At 41.0% G+C, this 20,128-nt stretch overlaps 1 protein-coding gene across 1 annotated transcript in view; it reads right to left on the bottom strand.

Moving 5' to 3' along the window:
* The window catches only part of Pstpip2 (proline-serine-threonine phosphatase interacting protein 2), a 63,328-nt gene that overhangs the window by 21,009 nt on the left and 22,191 nt on the right, over positions 1-20,128 (bottom strand). Inside the window, exons 2-5 of the mRNA XM_005325554.5 lie at positions 14,765-14,865; positions 13,139-13,216; positions 9,513-9,547; positions 4,466-4,572 (exon numbers count right to left, since the gene is read on the bottom strand). Of these exons, the coding sequence (XP_005325611.1) occupies positions 4,466-4,572; positions 9,513-9,547; positions 13,139-13,216; positions 14,765-14,865 (321 nt within the window). The remainder of the gene's footprint in view (positions 1-4,465; positions 4,573-9,512; positions 9,548-13,138; positions 13,217-14,764; positions 14,866-20,128) is intronic.

Raw genomic sequence — 20,128 nt, 5'->3', positions numbered from 1 at the left:
GGAGACTGGCTGGTCACCTTAGAGCACTGCCTTCAGTAGAGTTCCTGAAATCAAGGAACTTTGAATTCGGAGAGGAATTGTAAAACTTTTACTAAAGTATCATTTATATTTTAAAGGGAATCTTTAAGCCAGGCATGGTGATGCCTGTGGCCCAAGATAGGTCTTATCTCCGAAGACTAAAGCAGGAGAATCACAAGTTCAAGGCTGATCTGGGAAACTGAGCAAGACCCTGACTCAAAATAAAAAATAAAAAGGGCTGGGAATGTAGCTCTAGGATAGAGTGCCCCTGGGTTCAATTTCTAGTACTGAAAAAAAAAGTCTAAATTCTGCAAGCCTATGTCTACATAGACTATGTCTATATAAGCACTCATTTCTATGGCCTTCAATGACATACCCCTTACCAAAAGGTGCCCAGACAATATGCAGGGAAGAAGTGTTTGTAGGACAGCTGAGAAAAGCTGTCTCACCCAGCAAAGGGAAACTCCCTCCATCAAGTTTACTTGGAAGTAATTTCTTCATTGTATTGATAATGACAATACTTTTATTAATCAAAAGAATGGTGCTAGCAATAAAGATGTACCTCTTGGACATAATCATAGTAGCTCCCATATATCAGGCACTTCTATGTTAAGCAGTTTTCATGCATCACAGCTCTAAGTACTATAATCTCCATTTCCCTGAAGATACTGAACTTGGCTAACTTACCCAAAGTAACACAGTCAGCAGGTGACAGAGCTGAAATCTGAACCCAGGAGCCCGAGTTCCTTATCATTACCCTAATCTATCATTATCCTTGTGATAGCGCTATAATACCAAAAATGTAAAATATATATATATATATATATATATATGGAGATGCAACAATTCAAAATGAGCACTGACTTTGATTTTGTACAAAATGAAAAAAATAATATTGAAAATGAAATTCAAATGTGTTTCCCTGTGGATATATAAAAATTAAGTTTCTGTCCATTTGCCATAATACACAAACATGGGTATTGTGATATTTGGATGGAATAATTGAGATGGCCTCATTCAAATATGAGCTTTGTAGAGTACATGAAATTCCCTTGAGAGTGCCCCAAGGGGCCCTCAGAAAACCTAGCAGTCAGAACCTTCCAGGCCAGATAAAAGAGAAGTGTCAGGAGGTGGCCATTCACCTGCTAATGTTGGAAGACAGCAGATACACAGAGAGAAGGGCTCCAATATGAGCCCCACCTGGAAAGACACATTGCAGATGGCAGGCAAGGAGCTGTGGTCTACATGAGTGACTACTTCCCTCTACCAGGAAGGGGATCTGGGTTGATTTATTTAATAATATTTCCTAATTTTTCCACACTACATGAGCTGATCTGTTAGTGATGTCATTCAATGCCAAGTTCCTTTTATTTCAAATATACACACTGCCACTCTTCCACTTGGAAGCTGCTACTGTTTTATAATTGGTGACCCAAGATAGATCTCTTTATCTCCAAGTTCTACACAGCACCTGTTTCAAGCACCTTTCAGGTGTTACAGCTTCCCCCACCAGCCAAACCTTTCCACTTCCTATTATTCCTCCCTCTGGCTTCAGGAATTCCTGGCATTTAAAAGTTGACAGGATCCTAGAAGGCAGCAATCCAACTCTAACCTGACAAGCAGGATCCGTGGGGTCCAAGAGATGATTTATTTTGCTGAGGGCTATTCAGTGAGTTAGTGGCAAGACTTCAGGTCCCCCTCTGCCTGCTACACTGTCTTAAGTCTCCTTATGTCCATATTCACTTATAGGGTGGCCTACTGATGGTGACTCCAATGAATCAAATGTTCTCTTCCAGGTCTTTTTGGAGAAGTGTCTCTTCTAGGACTCAGACTTCCTGTTTAGACTAAATTCAGCAGGAATTTGGATATGTTATATGATTGATAACACAAAGGAGTGTAAAAACACCATCATCCCTGCTATGAAGGGTGGGAGGAGCCAGAGGGAGGGGAAAAGGACGAAGATATTTGCAAATGATCCAAATAAATAAATTACTGTAGTAAATTACCGAAGTGGCTACTTTGTAAATATCAGTTGTCTGAGTGAGAAGCCATTTCACTCACACCACCCCTGCCCCAGGTTTCTAAAAGAAACCAACCGATAGTTTTCTTCAATAAAGAAAGTGGAAATGGCTTAATTTCCAAGAAGTGGAAGTCCCAAGCATGCAAACTTTGACCATCGAAAAACAAGAAGTTAGTACGGACATGTTCCTTCTAAAGTTTAATTTTTTCAATCAAATATCTAAACACAGAAGTGGTGCAAGTCCAGAGTTCATGGATACAAGTAATTACAAGTTTATTAATGAACTTTGGACTCGTCAGAGCTCTGAAGGTATTTTCCTGCTGTAGAGGGAACTTGGATGATAGCAGCTAATTGAGCATATGCTACTCTATTGCCTAACAGAATTCAGAGCGTGTTTTTCGAGCTATAACAATTTGGTCTGTGCAAATTGTTAGGAGGGGAAGTTTCAGAAACCTTGCAAAATCAACAAAACCCTCCCTAAAAGGGCCAGGTCTATCAAAGACACTTGAGAACATGAGGAAATGTCACTTCATCTCCTCAGAGTGGAAATCATGTGTGCATACTCTTGTGGTCTAAGGCTTCTTGCTTCTGAAAAGTAATTCCTCTAGAGGGGTGGCAGGGGCAATGTTGGGCACAAGAGTCTAGCCATTTAATGGGTGTGATAAATGTGCTATTTTTGCTCAGGAACAGGCTTGGGCCAGATGCACCCCACAAGCCTGACTCATGAAGCTTGAGGGAATGTATGAAAGGGTTTGATATGGTGTTCCTTAAATATTTATGGTACTTCCCTTAAAAGTACAGGCTGTGAAGTGGGAAGGGGCAGCAGTATGCTAAGATAAGAGCATTTCACAAAATGACCATAATTGCAACGCAGGCAGGCCCTTAAGATACTGCTGCCTGGGCTGGGGATGTGGCTCAAGCGGTAGCGTGCTCGCCTGGCATATGTGCGGCCCGGGTTCGATCCTCAGCACCACATACATACAAAGATGTTGTGTCCGCGGAGAACTAAAAAATAAATATTAAAATTCTCTCTCTCTCTCTCTCTCTCTCTCTCTCTCTCTCTCTCTCTCTCTCTCTCTCTCTCTCTCTCTCAAAAAAAAAAAAAAAAAAAAAAAAGACTTACATTTAAAAAAAAAAAAAAAAGATACTGCTGCCTGGTTGGACGCAGTGGCACAGGCCTGGAACCCCAGCAGCTCCGGAGGCCGAGGCAGGAGGATCGCCAGTTCAAAACAACTCTTAGCAACCTGGCAAGGCACTAAGCAACTCAATAAGACTTTGTCTCTACATAAAATACAAAAAGGGCTGGGGGATGTGGCTCAATGGTTAGGGACCCGTGAGTTCAATCCCTGGTACCAAAAAAAAAAAAAAAAGATACTGTTGCTACCCAGACACCAGACACCAGTGCTATCAAGGAAATCAGATCTAGATTCCAATTGCTGAGAAGGAGGTAAGGGTAGAATCAGCCTTAATTTAAGTTTGCTTATTGGATACAAATACTTCAGACAATCTCAGGGGACCATGAAAAACCAGGATATAGAAAGGTTCCAACAGGACCTCCAGAAAAGGTGCAAGAGGTCACCAAAAGACCATGCAGAGATGTCCCAGAGGACCTGGAGGGAATTAATCTTTGGATGCCAGAGAGGAAAGCCTTTGTCCCACATGTGAGGCCAGGGCTCCAGTTTTGAAGCCCAAATATAGAAAGAAATTCTGGAAGGGCCATACTTGACTGTAGGGTCAAGTATGAATATACAAGCCCTTCAGAAACAAAATAAAAAGGAGTCAGAAATGTGGTTGGTCTAGTCCAAGCAATACTTTCATATAAGTCTTGGGCTTCTTTTCTATAACTTCCCAAACATTTGCCAGTTTTATTAATTCTTGTTTGCTCCCATCTCCTTCCATGTAGTTATTGTAAATTCTGGCAATGAAAAAGAGCCTATGCAATGTGCTCCAGAGATTAAAAAAAACTTGGATTTCCCAGTGCCCCAGTTTCTCTGTTTGTAAAATAGAAACATTCGACTACATGATGGACTTCAGAGAGAGCATGAGCTTCCTCCACTACTTCACCCTCCCCTTGATGCTTTCCCCTAAAGTGTGGTCTGGAAGCCCTCTGGCTGGAATTTGTCAGAAGCCCCCCTCCAGCCATAGTTTTAATATGGCAGCAGATCTGAAAGAAGAGGAATGCAAGCTAGACTCCTGAATCCTGCAAGAATTTCTAAAAGGAGGACTGGTCTGGAGTGCAGAAACAGTGCAGAGGCACAGCCACCTAGATGGAGTCCAAGTCCCCCAAGGGGACTCCAGTAAAGAAGTTCTCAGGTTAGAAAGAACACAACTATGTGGAGTAGAGCTAAGCTGAGAAGTTTAATGACAGACAAACCCAGAGGTTTCTGCAGAGCGAGGGCAGCCTTTGAACACATGCACAAATCCAACCTTTTTCCGTTGTTGCTTTTGCTTTTCCCTGAAATCTTCCATCTTCCTGGCTTCCTCTCTTAGAGTCTGTGCAAGATGAATGTGACATTGGGCCACATTGTCTACTTCTGCAAAAAGAAATTTTAATAAAACAACAATCAAGTTCTAGATGCCTCTAAATTCAAATATACAAAATTATGCATGCACACACGTACACACACACACACACATAAAATACTGGAGCAAGTAGTAGATTCAAGAAAACTTCATTTAGTCACTAACAGGTATTGAGTTCCTTCATGTGCCCAGCACTACCCAGGTCACCAACAGCAAGACTAGAAAGTCTTTAGCTTAGCCTCGTGTCCCCAACAGCCACTAATCCAGTGGGTGCCCAGGGCTGGAGAGAAAGAGTCAGCCAAGTTATAATTCATGAAGCTTGCATCCCAGGAGACATTATTACCGTTAACAGTTTTAAATCTATTCTTCATCCTCTTTGTATAATCTATTGGGTTCTTTCCATCTCTAATCTCTTATGAGCCTGAACATTTATAAGAAAGATTGTACAACAAAATTTTGGCTTCCCATAGTTATATCTGAGTAGAAAGATAACTGGTGACTGTTTTTCCCCTTGTTTTTGAAGGTCTTTACAATGAGCATGGCTTGCCTTTTTAATAGAAAAAAATAAGTTTTTATTTCACTAAGAAAACAAAGCATGGCATTAAATCTAGCAAGATTGACAAATCTGATCTTAAAAAAATGTTTTTTAAACCGGAGTATCAAAATAACCTCAAAGAATGCTGGAAGACACACAAAAAGTTCTCAATTTATATAACAAGAAATAGCTATATTAAAAAAAAACTTTTATGAATAGAAAAGACTTTTGTATTAAAATATAGATAAAGAGCATGAAATTTAAAAAAGAGTGGTGAAATGTGCAATATACATTTGAAAATATATTCCGCCTTAAAACTATTGAAAAAAATGCAAAACCTTAAAGACCCAGAATATGTCATTTTTTTTACCTTTCAGTTTTAAAAAAGAATTTAAAGCAAGAAAATTCTGGGTATTGGTGAGGATAGGGGGAAATAGCAGTGTTGGTGGGGAAGAATCAGCACAACCATTGGAGGAAACCTGGCATTTTATAGAGAAAAAAAAAATTAAATGTAAAAGAATGAGGCAGAGCTATGGGAACTGAAATGGGAAGCTGTCTGTGATGTATTGTTAAGTTAAAAAGTAAATTATAAAGAAATATGTATAGGATGATTTTGTAAACAAACTTACTTATGTCCAAATGTATTTGTGTGTCTAAAATTTAAAGAAAGAGGGAAGAGTGGGACATAGCAGTAGAGTACTTGTCTACCATGCACAAGGCCCCAGGCTCAAGCTACAATACCACAAAAGAAAAAGGAAAGAGGAAGGGGGTAAATGCATAGAAAAAGGTTTAGAAAACTATATATCAAATTATTATCATGATTTAAATGAATGTTTTTATTTTTAAGGGAATTTAAAAACATATGCTCAGGTCTCAGAGATTCTGAACCACTGCCATGGTATTATGATTATTATGTATATAAAGAGATACATATATTATACATACATATTATAATTATATTAAAATATCCAGTGGCATATTCAACACTGTGTATGACTGAGAAATGAAAATTCTACCATATACTGTCTTCTTTTTTATATTTATTTTTTAGTTATAGGTGGACACAATATCTTTATTTTACTTTTATGTGGTGGGATGGAACCCAGTGCCTCATGCATGGTAGGTGAACGCTTTTTTGCTCTACCTCTGAGCCACACCCCCAGCCCATTTACTATCTTCTTTATAGTTGGTTGTCTCACTTGAATTTTAAATACAAATAGGTAATCTTAACAAGAAGAAAATAAATCTGTTTTGTGAAAAAAATAAAAGTAACAGCAAAAAAGTAAATATTGGGCTGGGGATGTGGTTCAAGCGGTAGCGCGCTCGCCTGGCATGCGTGTGGCCCGGGGTTCGATCCTCAGCACCACATACCAACAAAGATGTTGTATCTGCCGAAAACTAAAAAATAAATATTAAAATTCTCTCTCTCTCTCTCTCTCTCTCTCTCTCTCTCTCTCTCTCTCTCTCTCTCTCTCTCTCTCTCTTTAAAAAAAAAGTAAATATTTAGGAAAACAGACTCTACTGAATTTTCCTGGGCTATGTCATATCCTTAATGTTACAGTGCACATAGGGAACAAGAAAAGATGTCAGACATGGTAGCATACACCTATAATCCCAGCAACTTGGGAGGCTGAGGCAGGAGGATCACAAGTTCTGTGCCAGCCTCAGCAACTTACTGAGGCTCTATCTCAAAATTAAATTTAAAAAAAAAAAAAAGGCTAAGGATGTGATTCAATGGTTAAGCTCCCCTGGGCTCAATCCCAGAAGAAGAAGACAAACATGAAAAGATACTGTCTGTACCCTGAGAAATAGATTCATTGATAAGTTAAAGAGGGAAGAAGACACCTTCTATGGAAAAGTTAAGAGGAATATTTATTTAGCTAATGTTTCACTTGTGACATTTGCATTTTGTCCATGGTTCCTTGGCTTATAACTCCCTCCCCAAGGAGGACCATGAAACTCTAATCTTCCCCTGTCTTTAGCTGGCCATAAAGAAATTCTTCAACTTCCCTTGCCTGATAGTTGGTCACAAGACCATCCTCATTCCAGAAGGGTCTGCCTTATACTCCGGAGGAAGGAATACTCCACAGAGGGGACCAAAAGAATCTGAATAAACAAATCTTTTGGGGTTCCCCACTCGTCTACCAACAAGCAAGCCTAGGCAATGAAATTCCCACAAAAATCCAAAAGGATGGGGCCCATGAGGTTCTGGATGGCTGAGCCCATAGAGGTTCCATGCTCAGAGAGGACATGAAGCATACTCCCTCTTCAATAGCTTACCCTATTCATCTCTTCATCTATATCTTTTGTAATATCCTTTATTATGAAGCATCAGCTGCAAATAAGTGTCTCCCTTCTGTGAGTTGCTTGAGTCAATTAACGAAACTTGCAACTGGTATCTAAAGTGGAGGAGGGGTGCCGTCCTGGGGACTGAGCCTTCAGTCCGTAGCATCTGACACACTATCTTCAAGTTGATAGTGTAGAAACCAAATTGGATTCAAGACACCTGGCTGGTGTCCACTGCAGAAGAGATTTCTTCCTTGTTGAAGGAAGAAATCCTCCTACATCTGGAATCCAGAGTCTTCTTTGTTAGTGGTTGTGGTGTGAGAGCAGAGGAAACAGATGCTGGGTTTGTTCTGACAGAATACCACTCAGCTAGCTACAGAAATCCTTCAAGCATATGTCACGAAGACTGGGCCTGTTAAAGTCCTTAACTTGGAGGTCCCAAGCATTCTTCATGACAAAAGCCTCAGAAGCAGCCTCTGAGCACCAGTCCTGGTGAACACTAGAGCTAGACAGGACCCCTTGAAGAGCAAAGTCCCAGGCCTCACCCCAGGTTTCCCAGATCCTGACTGTCACCCTATTACAGTAATCAGAATTAAATAAAAATCTGCTGGGTGAATTCCAAGTTCTATTTGCAATCAAAGGCCACAATACTGAAACAAGAACTGGGAGATTAGCACACAGAGGGCATCGTGGTTTGCACCTATTTGACCCCAGCAGAGATAAACCCTGACTCGGACATTGGTATTTCCAAAGACTTTCTGTTTCTGAATCAGCCTTGAGCACTAAAGTGGAAGCTGAATGTTTGTGCAAAGCAAGAAAATCAGCCCCAAACGTGAGGGAGCTCCCTCCCACTGGGGTCTCTTCCTGAGAGGATGTGGGAGAAGGATGGGGAAAGGGCCTTGTCATATCTAGGATAGACCAGCCTGACTTTGGGGAGAGATGAAAAAGTAAATAAAAATTAAGGAGACAGCAGGACAAGATGCAAAAAGAAGAGCTCAACCTCAGGCAGTCAGCCTAGAAGACTGGCAATTCCGTTGCGAAGTCTGAATTTAAACTTTTGAAACACACAAGAAGAAACATAAAGTAGGTGGTAGATGTAAATACTGGTGCTAGGAGAGTTCAAGACTCAAGATACACATTAGTGCATTCTCTGAGTAAAGGCTGTAGGGGATGCTAGAGACAGAGATGTGCTTATCTGGGCCGACTGAGGTGGGAAGGGCTAGGAGCACACACTGAGGACCTGTCACACTGAAGAGCTGGATTGAGAAGAGCTAAGAAAGGGGCAGTGGACTAGCCAGAGAAGCAGGAAGAACCAAGGGAGTCAGAAGGGAGGAGGGTTTCCGGATGGGAGGAAAGCTCAACAGTGCTGAAAGCTACTGAAGAGTCAAGAAGACCGTACTTGTCCACTGGACTTAGTGACACAAAGTCTATTAGTGTCCTTGGAGAGGAAAGTTCCAGGAGGATGATACCGTCATGTGCCAGATTAGAGTAGCAGATAAGGAAGCCAAGATAATGTTTTCTTTGAGGCTTGCTGGAATTAAAGATTTCTGGATTAAAGTGACTGGGGATCTGGGAGAAGTCTGAACAAGACACTCACAGCATTGTCCCAGCCTTGAAGCCCTACAGAGGAGACTCTGGGAGGAGAAACCAGAATACACATAAGAATACACAAGGGGTTAGGTCAATAGACAAGCCTAGATGAGGACCTAGGTGCCTATGTCTCTGAGTTAGAATGAAGCAGTATAGACACAATCTTCTAAGGGTGTTATTCCCAGTATGGTCCCTGGCCCAGTGGCCTCAGCATCATCACTTGAGAATCTGCAAGACATGCAGAATCCCAGACTCCACTCCAAATTTCAAATCTGATGTTCGGGATGGCTCAGGAATCTTTGTTAATAATAAACCCTCCAGGTGATTTCAATGCTCAACTCAAGCGTGAAAGGCACATCGTGACACACAGGCTTGGAGGGTCCACCAGCTCATTTCAATTCTGAAAGGTTATTTCTCACCTTAGAAGTTGCTCTAATTTTTTTCACCCAATATTAAATTGCTATTCAAATTACAACTTGCCTTTATGATACACACTGAGCTTATGAAGGACAGCATACAAAAGTTTTACAAATAACTCACGCTGCTTGAAGACTTCCAGGGCCCGCTTCAGGGTGCTAAAAAAGAAGCACATATATCATTTCAATTCTGGAAACTGTAAAATCTTATTATAATGCCTTTGCATACTTCTCTCTTCCCATGTATATTAGAGCCTACAAATTTATCATTGCGCAAATTTATCATTGCATCATCACTTGAGAATCTACAAGACATGCAGAATCCCAGACTCCACTCCAAATTTCTTAATAAAATAGCAGCAGAAGAACAAAACTCCTTAAGTCCAATTTCCTCAATCCCAAGCAATAATCAATTCTTCACTGTCTGCCTGGGCAAGTCAAGATTCCAAAACTATGCTTCATTTTCCTCAATGATAATATAGAAGTTGTGGTCCCTTTCTCATAAGAATACCAGTTGTTCTTTAAAGTATGTCAATTAGAAACACAGAAGCAAGGTAATGAGCTGGGGTTGTAGCTCAGTGGTAGAACGCTTGCCTAGCAGGTGTGAGGCACTGGGTTCGATCCTCAGCACCACATATAAATAAATACATAAAATAAAAGTATTATGTTCATCTACAACTAAAATAAATATTTGAAATTAAAAAGCAAGATAATAAAGGAAGTGTTCAAAGCCTAGCTCCTGATTACCTCCCTTTTCATTCATTCAATCAATCATCGTATACTTATTGACCATAAGCTATGGGCCATTATTGTGTCCGATGTTGGTACTTCAAATACCACAAGACAGATATCATCCCAGACCTCAGAGTCTAATGAAGGAGATATTAAACAAATTGTACTGTATTCATTTTTTCACAGCTACTTAAAAAACTTAGCAGCATAAAATAATACATATTTATTATCTCACAGTTTGTGTGGGTTAGCAATTGGGATATGGTTTAGCGGAATTCACAGGCTGCAATCAAGGTTGACCAGGCTGCATTCTCACCCTCAGGCTTGACAGGGGAAGACCCTCCTCATCAGTTCAGAGTCTAAAGTTAACATTTTATTCTTATCCTAAACCATAAAATGCCTAAGAATGCTTTAATTCTAATTATCCTTCCTACTAGGTTATGTAGTATTACCGTTCAATGTTTTTGTTCCATTTTGCTTTTTTAATTCCACAAATTGAAATTGACATGAATACCATTTCTTCAAAGACTCATGTTTGCCATATTATTTGCTCATTATTCCTTCTTGAACTTCAGATCTTTCCTGGATTAATTTCCTTCTTCTTGAGGAATACCCTTTAAAAAGTTCCTTTATTGAAGATTTGTTTATAATAGTTAACTTTTTGTTTGTCTGAACAATATTTGTTTCAAAACTTTTGCTTTTCTAAAACTGCTTCTGTTATTTCTTGTTTCTTAGAAAATAATTTCTCTGGACATACAAATCCAGGTTGATAATTTTCTTCTAAGTGCTTTGAAGATATCATTCTACAGTCTCTGGCTTCATTGTTGCTATTGAAAAATCAGCTTTCACGCTCAGAAATGTTCATTAGTGGGTAATCATTCCCTGGGGAAAAATTGTGACTTTTTTTTTATTATCTGGGCTCTTAGTCATTTAGGCTATTCTTGTGTGCTTGATAATTTATCATGCTTGGGATTTGTTTTGCTTTCTGAATCTGAGGATATGCAACTCTCATCAGTTCTAAAAAATTCTCAACCTCTCGATTAAAACATTTTTCTCATTCCTTCTATTACTTCTTCTGTAATTGTGATTAAATGTGCATGAAACCCCCTCCTCTATTCTCCGTGTCTCTTAATTTTCCTTCATTTTTTTTTTTCAGGTTGGGATCACCCATTCCAGGCAAGTACTCTACTATTGAGCTACATTTCTAGCATTTATTTTTAATCTCTGCATTTTTCCCATGACAAACTGTGGGTGATTTTCTTTTAAAAAAAATATTTTTAATTGACAAATAAAAATTATATGTATTTATCATGTACAACATGATGTTTTGATATACATGTATACACTGTGGAATGGCTCAATAGAGCTAATTAATACATTACTTCACATAACTTAACCACTTTTTGTAGTGACAACTTAAAATATACTCTCTTTATGGTTTTCAAAATATAATCGTTAACTACAGTCACAATATTGTATGATAAATCTCTTGAACTTACTTTTCACAACTGAAATTCTACATCTACCAACCCTGACCTCAGCTATTGGAGATTTCTTCATTTTTATCTGATGTTCTTTCAAAATCTCTTGGATACTTCTCAAACTTTGTTTTTCTATGCTTTTATTTTTATTTTTTATTTTATTTATTTTGTAGTGCTGGGGATTGAACCAAATCCTCACAACATGCCAGGCAAGTGCTCTACCGCTGAGCCACATTACCAGTCCTTCCTGGAAATTTCTGAAAGTCATCTCATTTACACTTTTAACTAACTCTTTTATTTTCTTTAGACAAATTCCAGTGATAGAGAGGCTGAGAGAGGATGATCACAAGTTCAAGGCCAACCTGGACAACTTAACAAGACTCAAAGTAAAATTATATATAAATATTTGGGGGTGATCGGTTAGTCCAGTACCTAAAATCTAATGCATTTCTATTTCTGCTATTTATTGCTTCCACTGACTCATATTAATGGTAAGATATCATCGTGTGTGTGTGTGTGTGTGTGTGTGTGTGTGTGTGTGTGTACACAGAATGAGCTCAGTGTTCACTCTATTTCTTTAAAAATATCTTCCAGGTAAGTAGAGACCTGACCACCCAAGACAACTTTAAACTAAATTTTTAGCTTAAGATTTTTCAGACCACTCTGATGACATTTGGCAATTTGAAACTTAAACAAGCCCTGTCTATTAAGACCCAATCCTCTGGACATCTCTATAAGTGTCTATAGCACAGCCAAAGCAGTGTACAGGTAAGTAGGTCATCTGATTGGGTTCGAAGAGAAAGGGCCTGACCTATTTCTCCCAAGCCTCTCTCATTATTCTCATGCTGGGGAAATAATTGGGAAATTTCCATGTAAGTAAAACCAGCTACATAATTTGTGAGGGCCAAATGAAATGTGGAACCACTCATTTATAAACTACCAATATTTTCAGAACCGTGCCAGCTGAACACTGAGTGGATTATAAAACCCTTCAAAGTGTGAATTCCTGTGCAACACCCATGGAACCAGCCCTGTATAGGAGGGAGGATGTTCCTTAAAACATCATGGTCATTTCAGCATTCCTCAGAGTATTCAGTGAATGGATGAAGAATAAAGAATGTGGTGTAGGAACTTGACATTGGTGGTAAGAACTCTAATAAAGTGCTTATAACTATCACAAACCATAAAATATTTACATATATAATTTCCATTTTTGATATCATTTTATAATTATTTTCTTTAAAATATATGATTGTACTAGTACATATAAAATGAAGCCCCTCTACTAAATTTGTAGTATAAAATCATATACAGTATAATCCTACCTATGAAAAAGTATGGAATATAGAAATGTAGACTAGCCACCATAGTCTTCTTTCTACTTCCCTAGTTTTTTTAGAATTGGAAATAAGAAGAAAAAAACATTGAGATTTTTTCCACACAGCACATTGTAACCTACGGACCATCCTGATTTGCTGAAACCAGGGAGCCCCAAGCATCTTAGCCATCCCAGGAACCAGAGTCACGTGGTACCTACTTGATCTCAGACTGTCCACATGGCTTCTTCCTGGTGAGGCTGAGCAGATCTTTGCCATATTTCTCTTCAATAGCTGCCCTAGGGGTATAGAAGAGAAAGGGTCATGGGTTCCTGCTCAGGGCTCTTTGCACACACACACTACTGCCTTTGAAAGCAAGCTGTCCCTTTAGCTCAGATATAATGCCATTCTCTGAAATGCAAATCTCCCTCTTGAAAGTGGGGGAGAATTACCAGAACACCAGGGGCTTTCATCTTTAAGGTAATATTCTCCACCAAGAAGTCCCCAGCATGGCTAACATGGAAAAGCTAAGGGGTTGGAGGGGTTGCTTTTTGTTTTAAGATGGGGGTCTCACTGTGTTGTTAAGGCTGGCCTCAAACTCCTGAGTTCAAGTAATCCTCTTGTCTCAGCCTCCCAAGTTGCTGTGATTACAAGCACAGCCACTGTGCTTGAGTGTTTGATTTTTTTTTTTAAAGAGAGAGTGAGAGAGGAGAGAGAGAGAGAGAGAGAGAGAGAGAGAGAATTTTTAATATTTATTTTTTAGTTCTCAGCAGACACAACATCTTTGTTGGTATGTGGTGCTGAGGATCGAACCCGGGCCGCACGCATGCCAGGCGAGCGCGCTACCGCTTGAGCCACATCCCCAGCCCCAATTTTTAATGGAGTAAGAAGTACATTCCTCAAATGCTACACTCCTTGGGCCCAGCCCTCCTCTGGTGGTAACCCCAGAAGCTAAGAGGCATGCACAGAGCACATTCTCCCCTAGAACTTTCAAGAGAGCACTGTCCTGCTCTCACCCTTCCTTGGCTCCCCAGCCCTGACCCTTGCTCTTGGTGTCTGGCCCTGCCTCCCTCAAAGCACCTGGACAGTGCTCATTCCTGCCCCTCCAGGCTTGCCACCCTCCCACAGGATCCAGAAACTCCTTCCAGCCCAATACCAAGACCTCCTCCTCCATGAAGCCACCCTGTGAATGTATGGATCCTCAACAATCCATTCTTCCCACAGGGCCTTTTAGTATCATGCTACTTAGCATACTTTGGGGACTTATAACCTATTGTTTGCTGTTTCATTCATAGATCTTGTTGTTGTTGTTGTTGTTGTTGTTTTGGTACTGGGATTAAACCAGCGATTCTTAACCACTTAGCCATATCCCGAGCACCCCCACCCCCAACTTTTCTTTTTTTTTAATTTAGAAACAGGATCTTGAGGGCTGGGGTTGTGGCTCAGTGGTAAAGTGCTTGCCTTGAATGTGTGAGGCACTGGGTTCGATTCTCAGCACCATATATAAAAAAAATATCAAGATCCATCAATAACTAAAATGAATAAATAAAAAAAAGAAACAGATCTTGCTAAGTTGTTGAAGCTGAATTTGAACTTGAGATCCTCCTGCCTCAGTCTCCTGAGCCACTGGGATTACAGGTGTGCACTACTGTGTCTGGCTTCATTCATAAATCTTTTCTCGCAAACTAGCTCCTAAGAACTTCAGGACAGAGATACCATTTACTTCTTGGGTATCATTTTGTAACTTATAGCAGAGAGTCTTCAGAATTGCTAAGCACAATCAAAACCAGCCAACGGTTCCTTGTCTGTGTGGGAACATCCCAGTTCACGGGGACACAGCAGCATACCTTTCTTTTAGAAATTCTTCGAACTCCTTGCAGTTCTTGCGGCCATTGTTTAGGTGCTGGATGATGTTGTCATAGCCAATGGTGCTGAGGATGTCTGTGCTCTGGTGGGAAAGAACATGACAGCATCAGACCAGGAACAGCACAGATGGCAGCCCCAAGGCCTAGAGAGTGGAAGGGGCAGATGGGGTGGGAAGTGAGCAATGGGAGATTCCTGAATTGCTTTATCTCCAAGACATGTGGCCAAAAAGAATGACTAGAAGCTGCAGTAGGATTTTTCAAATGATGAAATTAAAGGGCCGCAAAACAGGAAGAAAGTGACAAAGGACTAAGAGGCACGTGGATGAGGAAGGAGGCTGGGCTCAAGTCCTTCTCTGGCCTCCACTCCTGCCCAGAAATGAGGCAAGTGCCTACTCTAGCCTTCGGCTGTGCACAGCTTCACACTCAATGGGATATCCTAGACATCAGTCACTCCATCTTAACCTGAAACCGAAATTTAAAAACTGCCAAGAAAAAGAAACTTAAGATACCCTGTTCCCATCACCACCCCCATCTGCACTCAAGGTCAATTCTAGCTTGCTGCACTCAGGGCCATTTCCAGCTTACTCTTGTTTCTTATTAAAAAGATATAAAAACCCCTGTTTGAATAGAGCTGCTGCGCCACTCTACTGGGCAGCCTAGCAGGCCTTCCCTGTCAAGAAACTTTGCTTTCTGAGCATGAGACTCTGTCTCGAGAGATTTCTTTGATGTTCTGTCCTAACAACACTGCTGGTGGAAACTGACTCCTGCTGCAGATCCATTTTAACCAGGAGCTATACAAATTTCAGTTAGTCCTTAAACTTGCCACTGAGCTTGACCCTGACAACTCTTCCCATAGCCAGTTAGCCCTATAGAGAGTCCAAAGTCTCTCTGCAAAAGGCAGGCAGCTCTGAGCCAGGAACCAGGAATCAGGCCTCAGAGTGGGAGAAAGTGGCCATCTGCCCACTGAAAAGTATGAAGGGGAGTCCAGCGGCCAGTGTGCTCCGTGTCATCATGGGCCTCAATCTGGAGAAAAGTGTTACTTCTATTTCTTTCTTATACCAGAGATTGAATTTAGGGACACTCAACCACTGAGCCACATCCCCAGCCCTATGTTGTATTTTATTTAGAGACAAAGTCTCACTGAGTTGCTTAGGGCCTTGCTTTTGCTGAAGCTGGCTTTGAACTGGTAAGCCTCCTATCTCAGTCTCCTGAGCCACTGGGATTACAGGCCTGCACCACTGTGCCTGGCTTGCTTACATTTCTTAAATTAGCAGTTTATTCATATTTTATTCTACTGTGTCCTCCATAATGGAGGAAGCTGGCTGGTTAAGTCCTCCAAACCAGTAACTCCAGGTGGAGTACATTTTAAAAATCAAGTTTCCTGCGAGGTACGTTGGCGCATGCCTATAATCCCAGCAGCTCAAGAGGCTGAGGCAGGAGGATCAAGAATTCAAAGCCAGCCTCAGCAACTTAGTGAGGCCCTAAGCAACTCAGCAAGACCCTGTCTCTAAATAAAATATAAAAAAGGGCTGGGGATGTGGCTCAGTGGCTGAGTGCCCCTGAGTTCAATCCCTGGTTAAAAAAAAAAAAAAAATCTAGGTGTCCTTAGTTACCCATACTGATAAATCAGGGGCTTGTAAACAGTATCAAAGTGTCCCCTATGAGGTTGGTTCCCTGTTTTCTACCCCATGAATACAACAGGTTGTCTGATTTGGGCTCCAGCCCCCCTAGACCAGGTTGTTTAGACCTCCTCTGGGTGTGTCCTGGGAGCTCTAGACTCACACTGGACCAGACAAAGAGGACTTGACCTTCCCAGCCCCAGTCTATGGAGGAAGGTGCAGCCCTGTGTGTGTTATGGTTTAGATGTGGTGTCCTCCATAACAAATGTGGTGTGAGACAAAGCAAAAAGGTTCAGAGGAGAAAATGACTGGGTTGTGAGATCCTTAACCCAGTCAGTGAATTAATCCCCTGATAGGGATTAACTGAGTGGTAACTGAAGTGGTAGGTGTGGCTGGAGGAGGTGGGGATTGGGGCGTGGCTTTGAGGTATCTATTCATATCTGGAGAGTGGAGTCTCTCTGCCTCCTGGTCACCATGATGTGAGCCGCTTCCCTCTGCCGCACACTCTGCCCTGATGTTCTGCCTCACCTCGAGCCCTGAGGAATGCAGCCGGCCTTCTATAGACTAAACCTCTGAAACCATGAACCCTCAAATAAACTCTCCTCCTCTAAAATTGTTCTGGTCAGATCTTTCAGTCACAGCAGTGAAAAAAACTGACTAAAAGACTGTGGGAGGAGAGATTTCTAAAGCTATGTCTCCACCCAGTCCTGGACACTAGAGAAACAGAATGTCCTCTCTTCCATTTGCTGCCACTCAGGATGGCCTGACGGCGCAGACAGTGATCCCAGAAAGCCCCAGCAAGACTAAGACCAGAGTCTGATTTCAACATGGCAACTGGAAATTTAAGAGCCCATATCTCACGTCACATTGTTAAATGGATTTATATAAGCATCATAAATTTTACAGGTGGGCATATAAATCTAAGTTGGAAATACACTGAATTCTATGCTCTGTAACTATTCTTTAAGCATAGATTTAGATTTCGGGAAGTCCAAAGAAAGATCATGTAAACAGTATGCTACTCAAAGAACATCACAGTGAGCTGAGCATGGTGGCACACCAAAGCCTCATCTTCCACCTGCTGTCTCCATGCAGACCCCTCTGTCTTAGCCTGGTAGGCTAAGACCCCTCTATCTACCAGGCTGGCAGAGGAGTCTTACACTATCCTTCCCAAATCCAAATCTGGCCTCTCAAATCTTAGTTTTCTTGAAGTCTTCTCTCAGTAGCCACAACTCCCTCCTCTGGGTTCTTAGGGTACCCAGCATCTGAATTTGATGTTAAGTGCCACCCCTGTGAGTAACCTTTCTGTCCCAACTCTACTGCAAGTCCCTAGGGCTTTGTTCAAGTCTTGAACCACACCAGCACCCCTCCCCCTGGAAATCTATCTTAATGCTATGCTCACCAAAGGCCCACAGTGAACATCTGTAGAATAAAATGCCTACTTTTCTCCTAGCCAGATATATCAGAAGGGAATAATGAACATAAAGACTCCTGAGTGGAATGAAGGAGTGGGGACAAAGGGTCAATTTCAAAGTTGGTTTGTAGACAGAATTCTTTGTTCGTCTGACTTCTCTGTCTCACAATGTGCATTTGGAAAGGTGGTTTTCCTCTTCTTAACTAAGGGTGCAGATACTCTGAGAAGGACAGGAAGAGTAGAACGAGACCTGTTTCCTGAAAACACAAAACACCAGACCTCCCAGCTGCCAACCGTAAAAATAACAGAACGGTCACTTCTAGAGAATGACTGGGTTACAAGGCAACCAGGAAAGGAAACCCCTAGAAAAAGACAAAAAAAAAATTCAAGGCTGAGTTCAAAGGGGTGGAGGATTTGGTCTGGAAACTTCTGACTATGCTACTCAAAGAACATCACAGTGAGCTGGGCATGGTGGGTGGCGCATGCCTGTAATCCCAGCGGCTCTGGAGACTGCAGCAGGAGGATTGCAAGTTCAAAGCCAGCCTCAGGAAACACGAGGTGCTAAGCAACTCAGTGAGATCCTGTCTCTAAATAAAATCCAGAATAGGGCTGGGGATGTGGCTCAGTGGACAAGTACCCCTGAGTTCAATCCTTGGTACCAAAAAAAAAAAAAAGAGAGAGAGCATCACAGTGAGCCAACTGGCAGAAATCAGTCTAAGAGAGCCAAGCAAGAAAGGAATGCACATGCAGTCCATGATGCACCAAGAAAGCATCACAGATCTACCATTAGAAACAGTGTATCAGGGCTAGGAATGTAGCTCAGTGGTAGAGCACTTGCCTAGTATGCGTGAAACACTGGGTTGAATCCTCAGCACCAAATATAAAATAAAAGTATTGTTTCAACCCACAACTAAAAAATGAATGTTTTTTAAAAAAATAGTAGACCAGACAGATTCACTATTGAATTCTATCAAATATTTAAGGGGGGAAATAACACCAGTCTTACCCAAACTCTTTCAGAAAAAGAGGAAAGACTTCTCAATTTATGAGTCTAGCATAACCCTGTTACCAAAAAAAAAAAAAGACAAAAGCATTACAAGAAAAGAGTATTCCCAGAAAAATCTTTCTCACAAGAACAGATGTAAAAATCTCTACTGAATTATTATATCATCTCCAGGAATAAATGAATGTATAACACACAATGACCCAAGTTATTTATCTCAATAATGCAAGATTAATTTAATATTTGAAAATAATCAATTACATTATTCACCACATTAACAGAAAAAAAGGATATGGCTCAGTGGTTGAGTACCCCTGAGTCCAATCCCCAATAAAAAAAAAAATTATATATATATATATATATTCCTTTTCGCCAAAAAGCTCATAAAAAATTCCTCAACATTATAGTGAAATCCAATTTAATGCCCACAAGAACAGAGTCAACATTGAATATAATCAAGAATGATGAACAACCAAATTGTTTCCTGCACTGCTTATAGGAGTATAAAATGGTACAATCGTTTTGAAAAAAAAGTTTGGGGCAATGTCTCAAAAAGCTAACGTGCACATATCCTATAACCCAAAGTTCCACTCCTAAGCATTCACCCATGAAATGAAAACATGCATCAAGAAATAGAAAGAATATTCATAAGGACGGTATTCATAGTAGCCCAAAACTGGAAACAACCCAAATGTCTAACTGATGAATGGATAGATAGCCATTTCTCCATGAGTGAAAGATGCTAGACACAAACAGAATTTACTGCACAGTTCCATTTATATGAAATTCTAGGACAGGCAAAATGAATCTGTGTAAAAAGAAATAAGAACAATGATAGTTCAAAGCCAATATGGCTACCAGTGCTGCTACCAAGGATCCAGGTGTTTGGTCCTGTGCTGCACCTAAAGCCCAGACCCATCAGGATGCTCACTACACATAAGCTCTCCAGTCATGGGCTCCAAGGACCACCTAGGCCAAGGGGCTTGGGATTTCACTGATGGGAGAGTGCTGGCCTACCATGCACGAGGCCAGAATCATTCAGGGAACTCCTTAAACATGTAGAACCCTCAGGCTGAGCCCAGACCTGCTGATTTGGAACGTGGGGTGGCGCATGGGAGTCTCCACTGTTTTATACTCTTTCCAAGTGACTGAGATGCAGTTTGAGAAAGACCATTCTGATTCCTGCCTGGGGGAGCTTTAAGGAAGAAAGCAGAGGACACAGCAGAATGGGGAGACGAGAATGACGTCAGAAAAGTACAAAGGAAAATAAGCCAGAGAAGACTCTCTGGTTTGCATTTTATTTTAAAACC

This window comes from Ictidomys tridecemlineatus, chromosome 13, assembly GCF_052094955.1.
Source record: "Ictidomys tridecemlineatus isolate mIctTri1 chromosome 13, mIctTri1.hap1, whole genome shotgun sequence".
Classification (NCBI taxonomy): domain Eukaryota; kingdom Metazoa; phylum Chordata; class Mammalia; order Rodentia; family Sciuridae; genus Ictidomys; species Ictidomys tridecemlineatus.
This window is presented reverse-complemented; position numbering and strand designations above follow the sequence as displayed.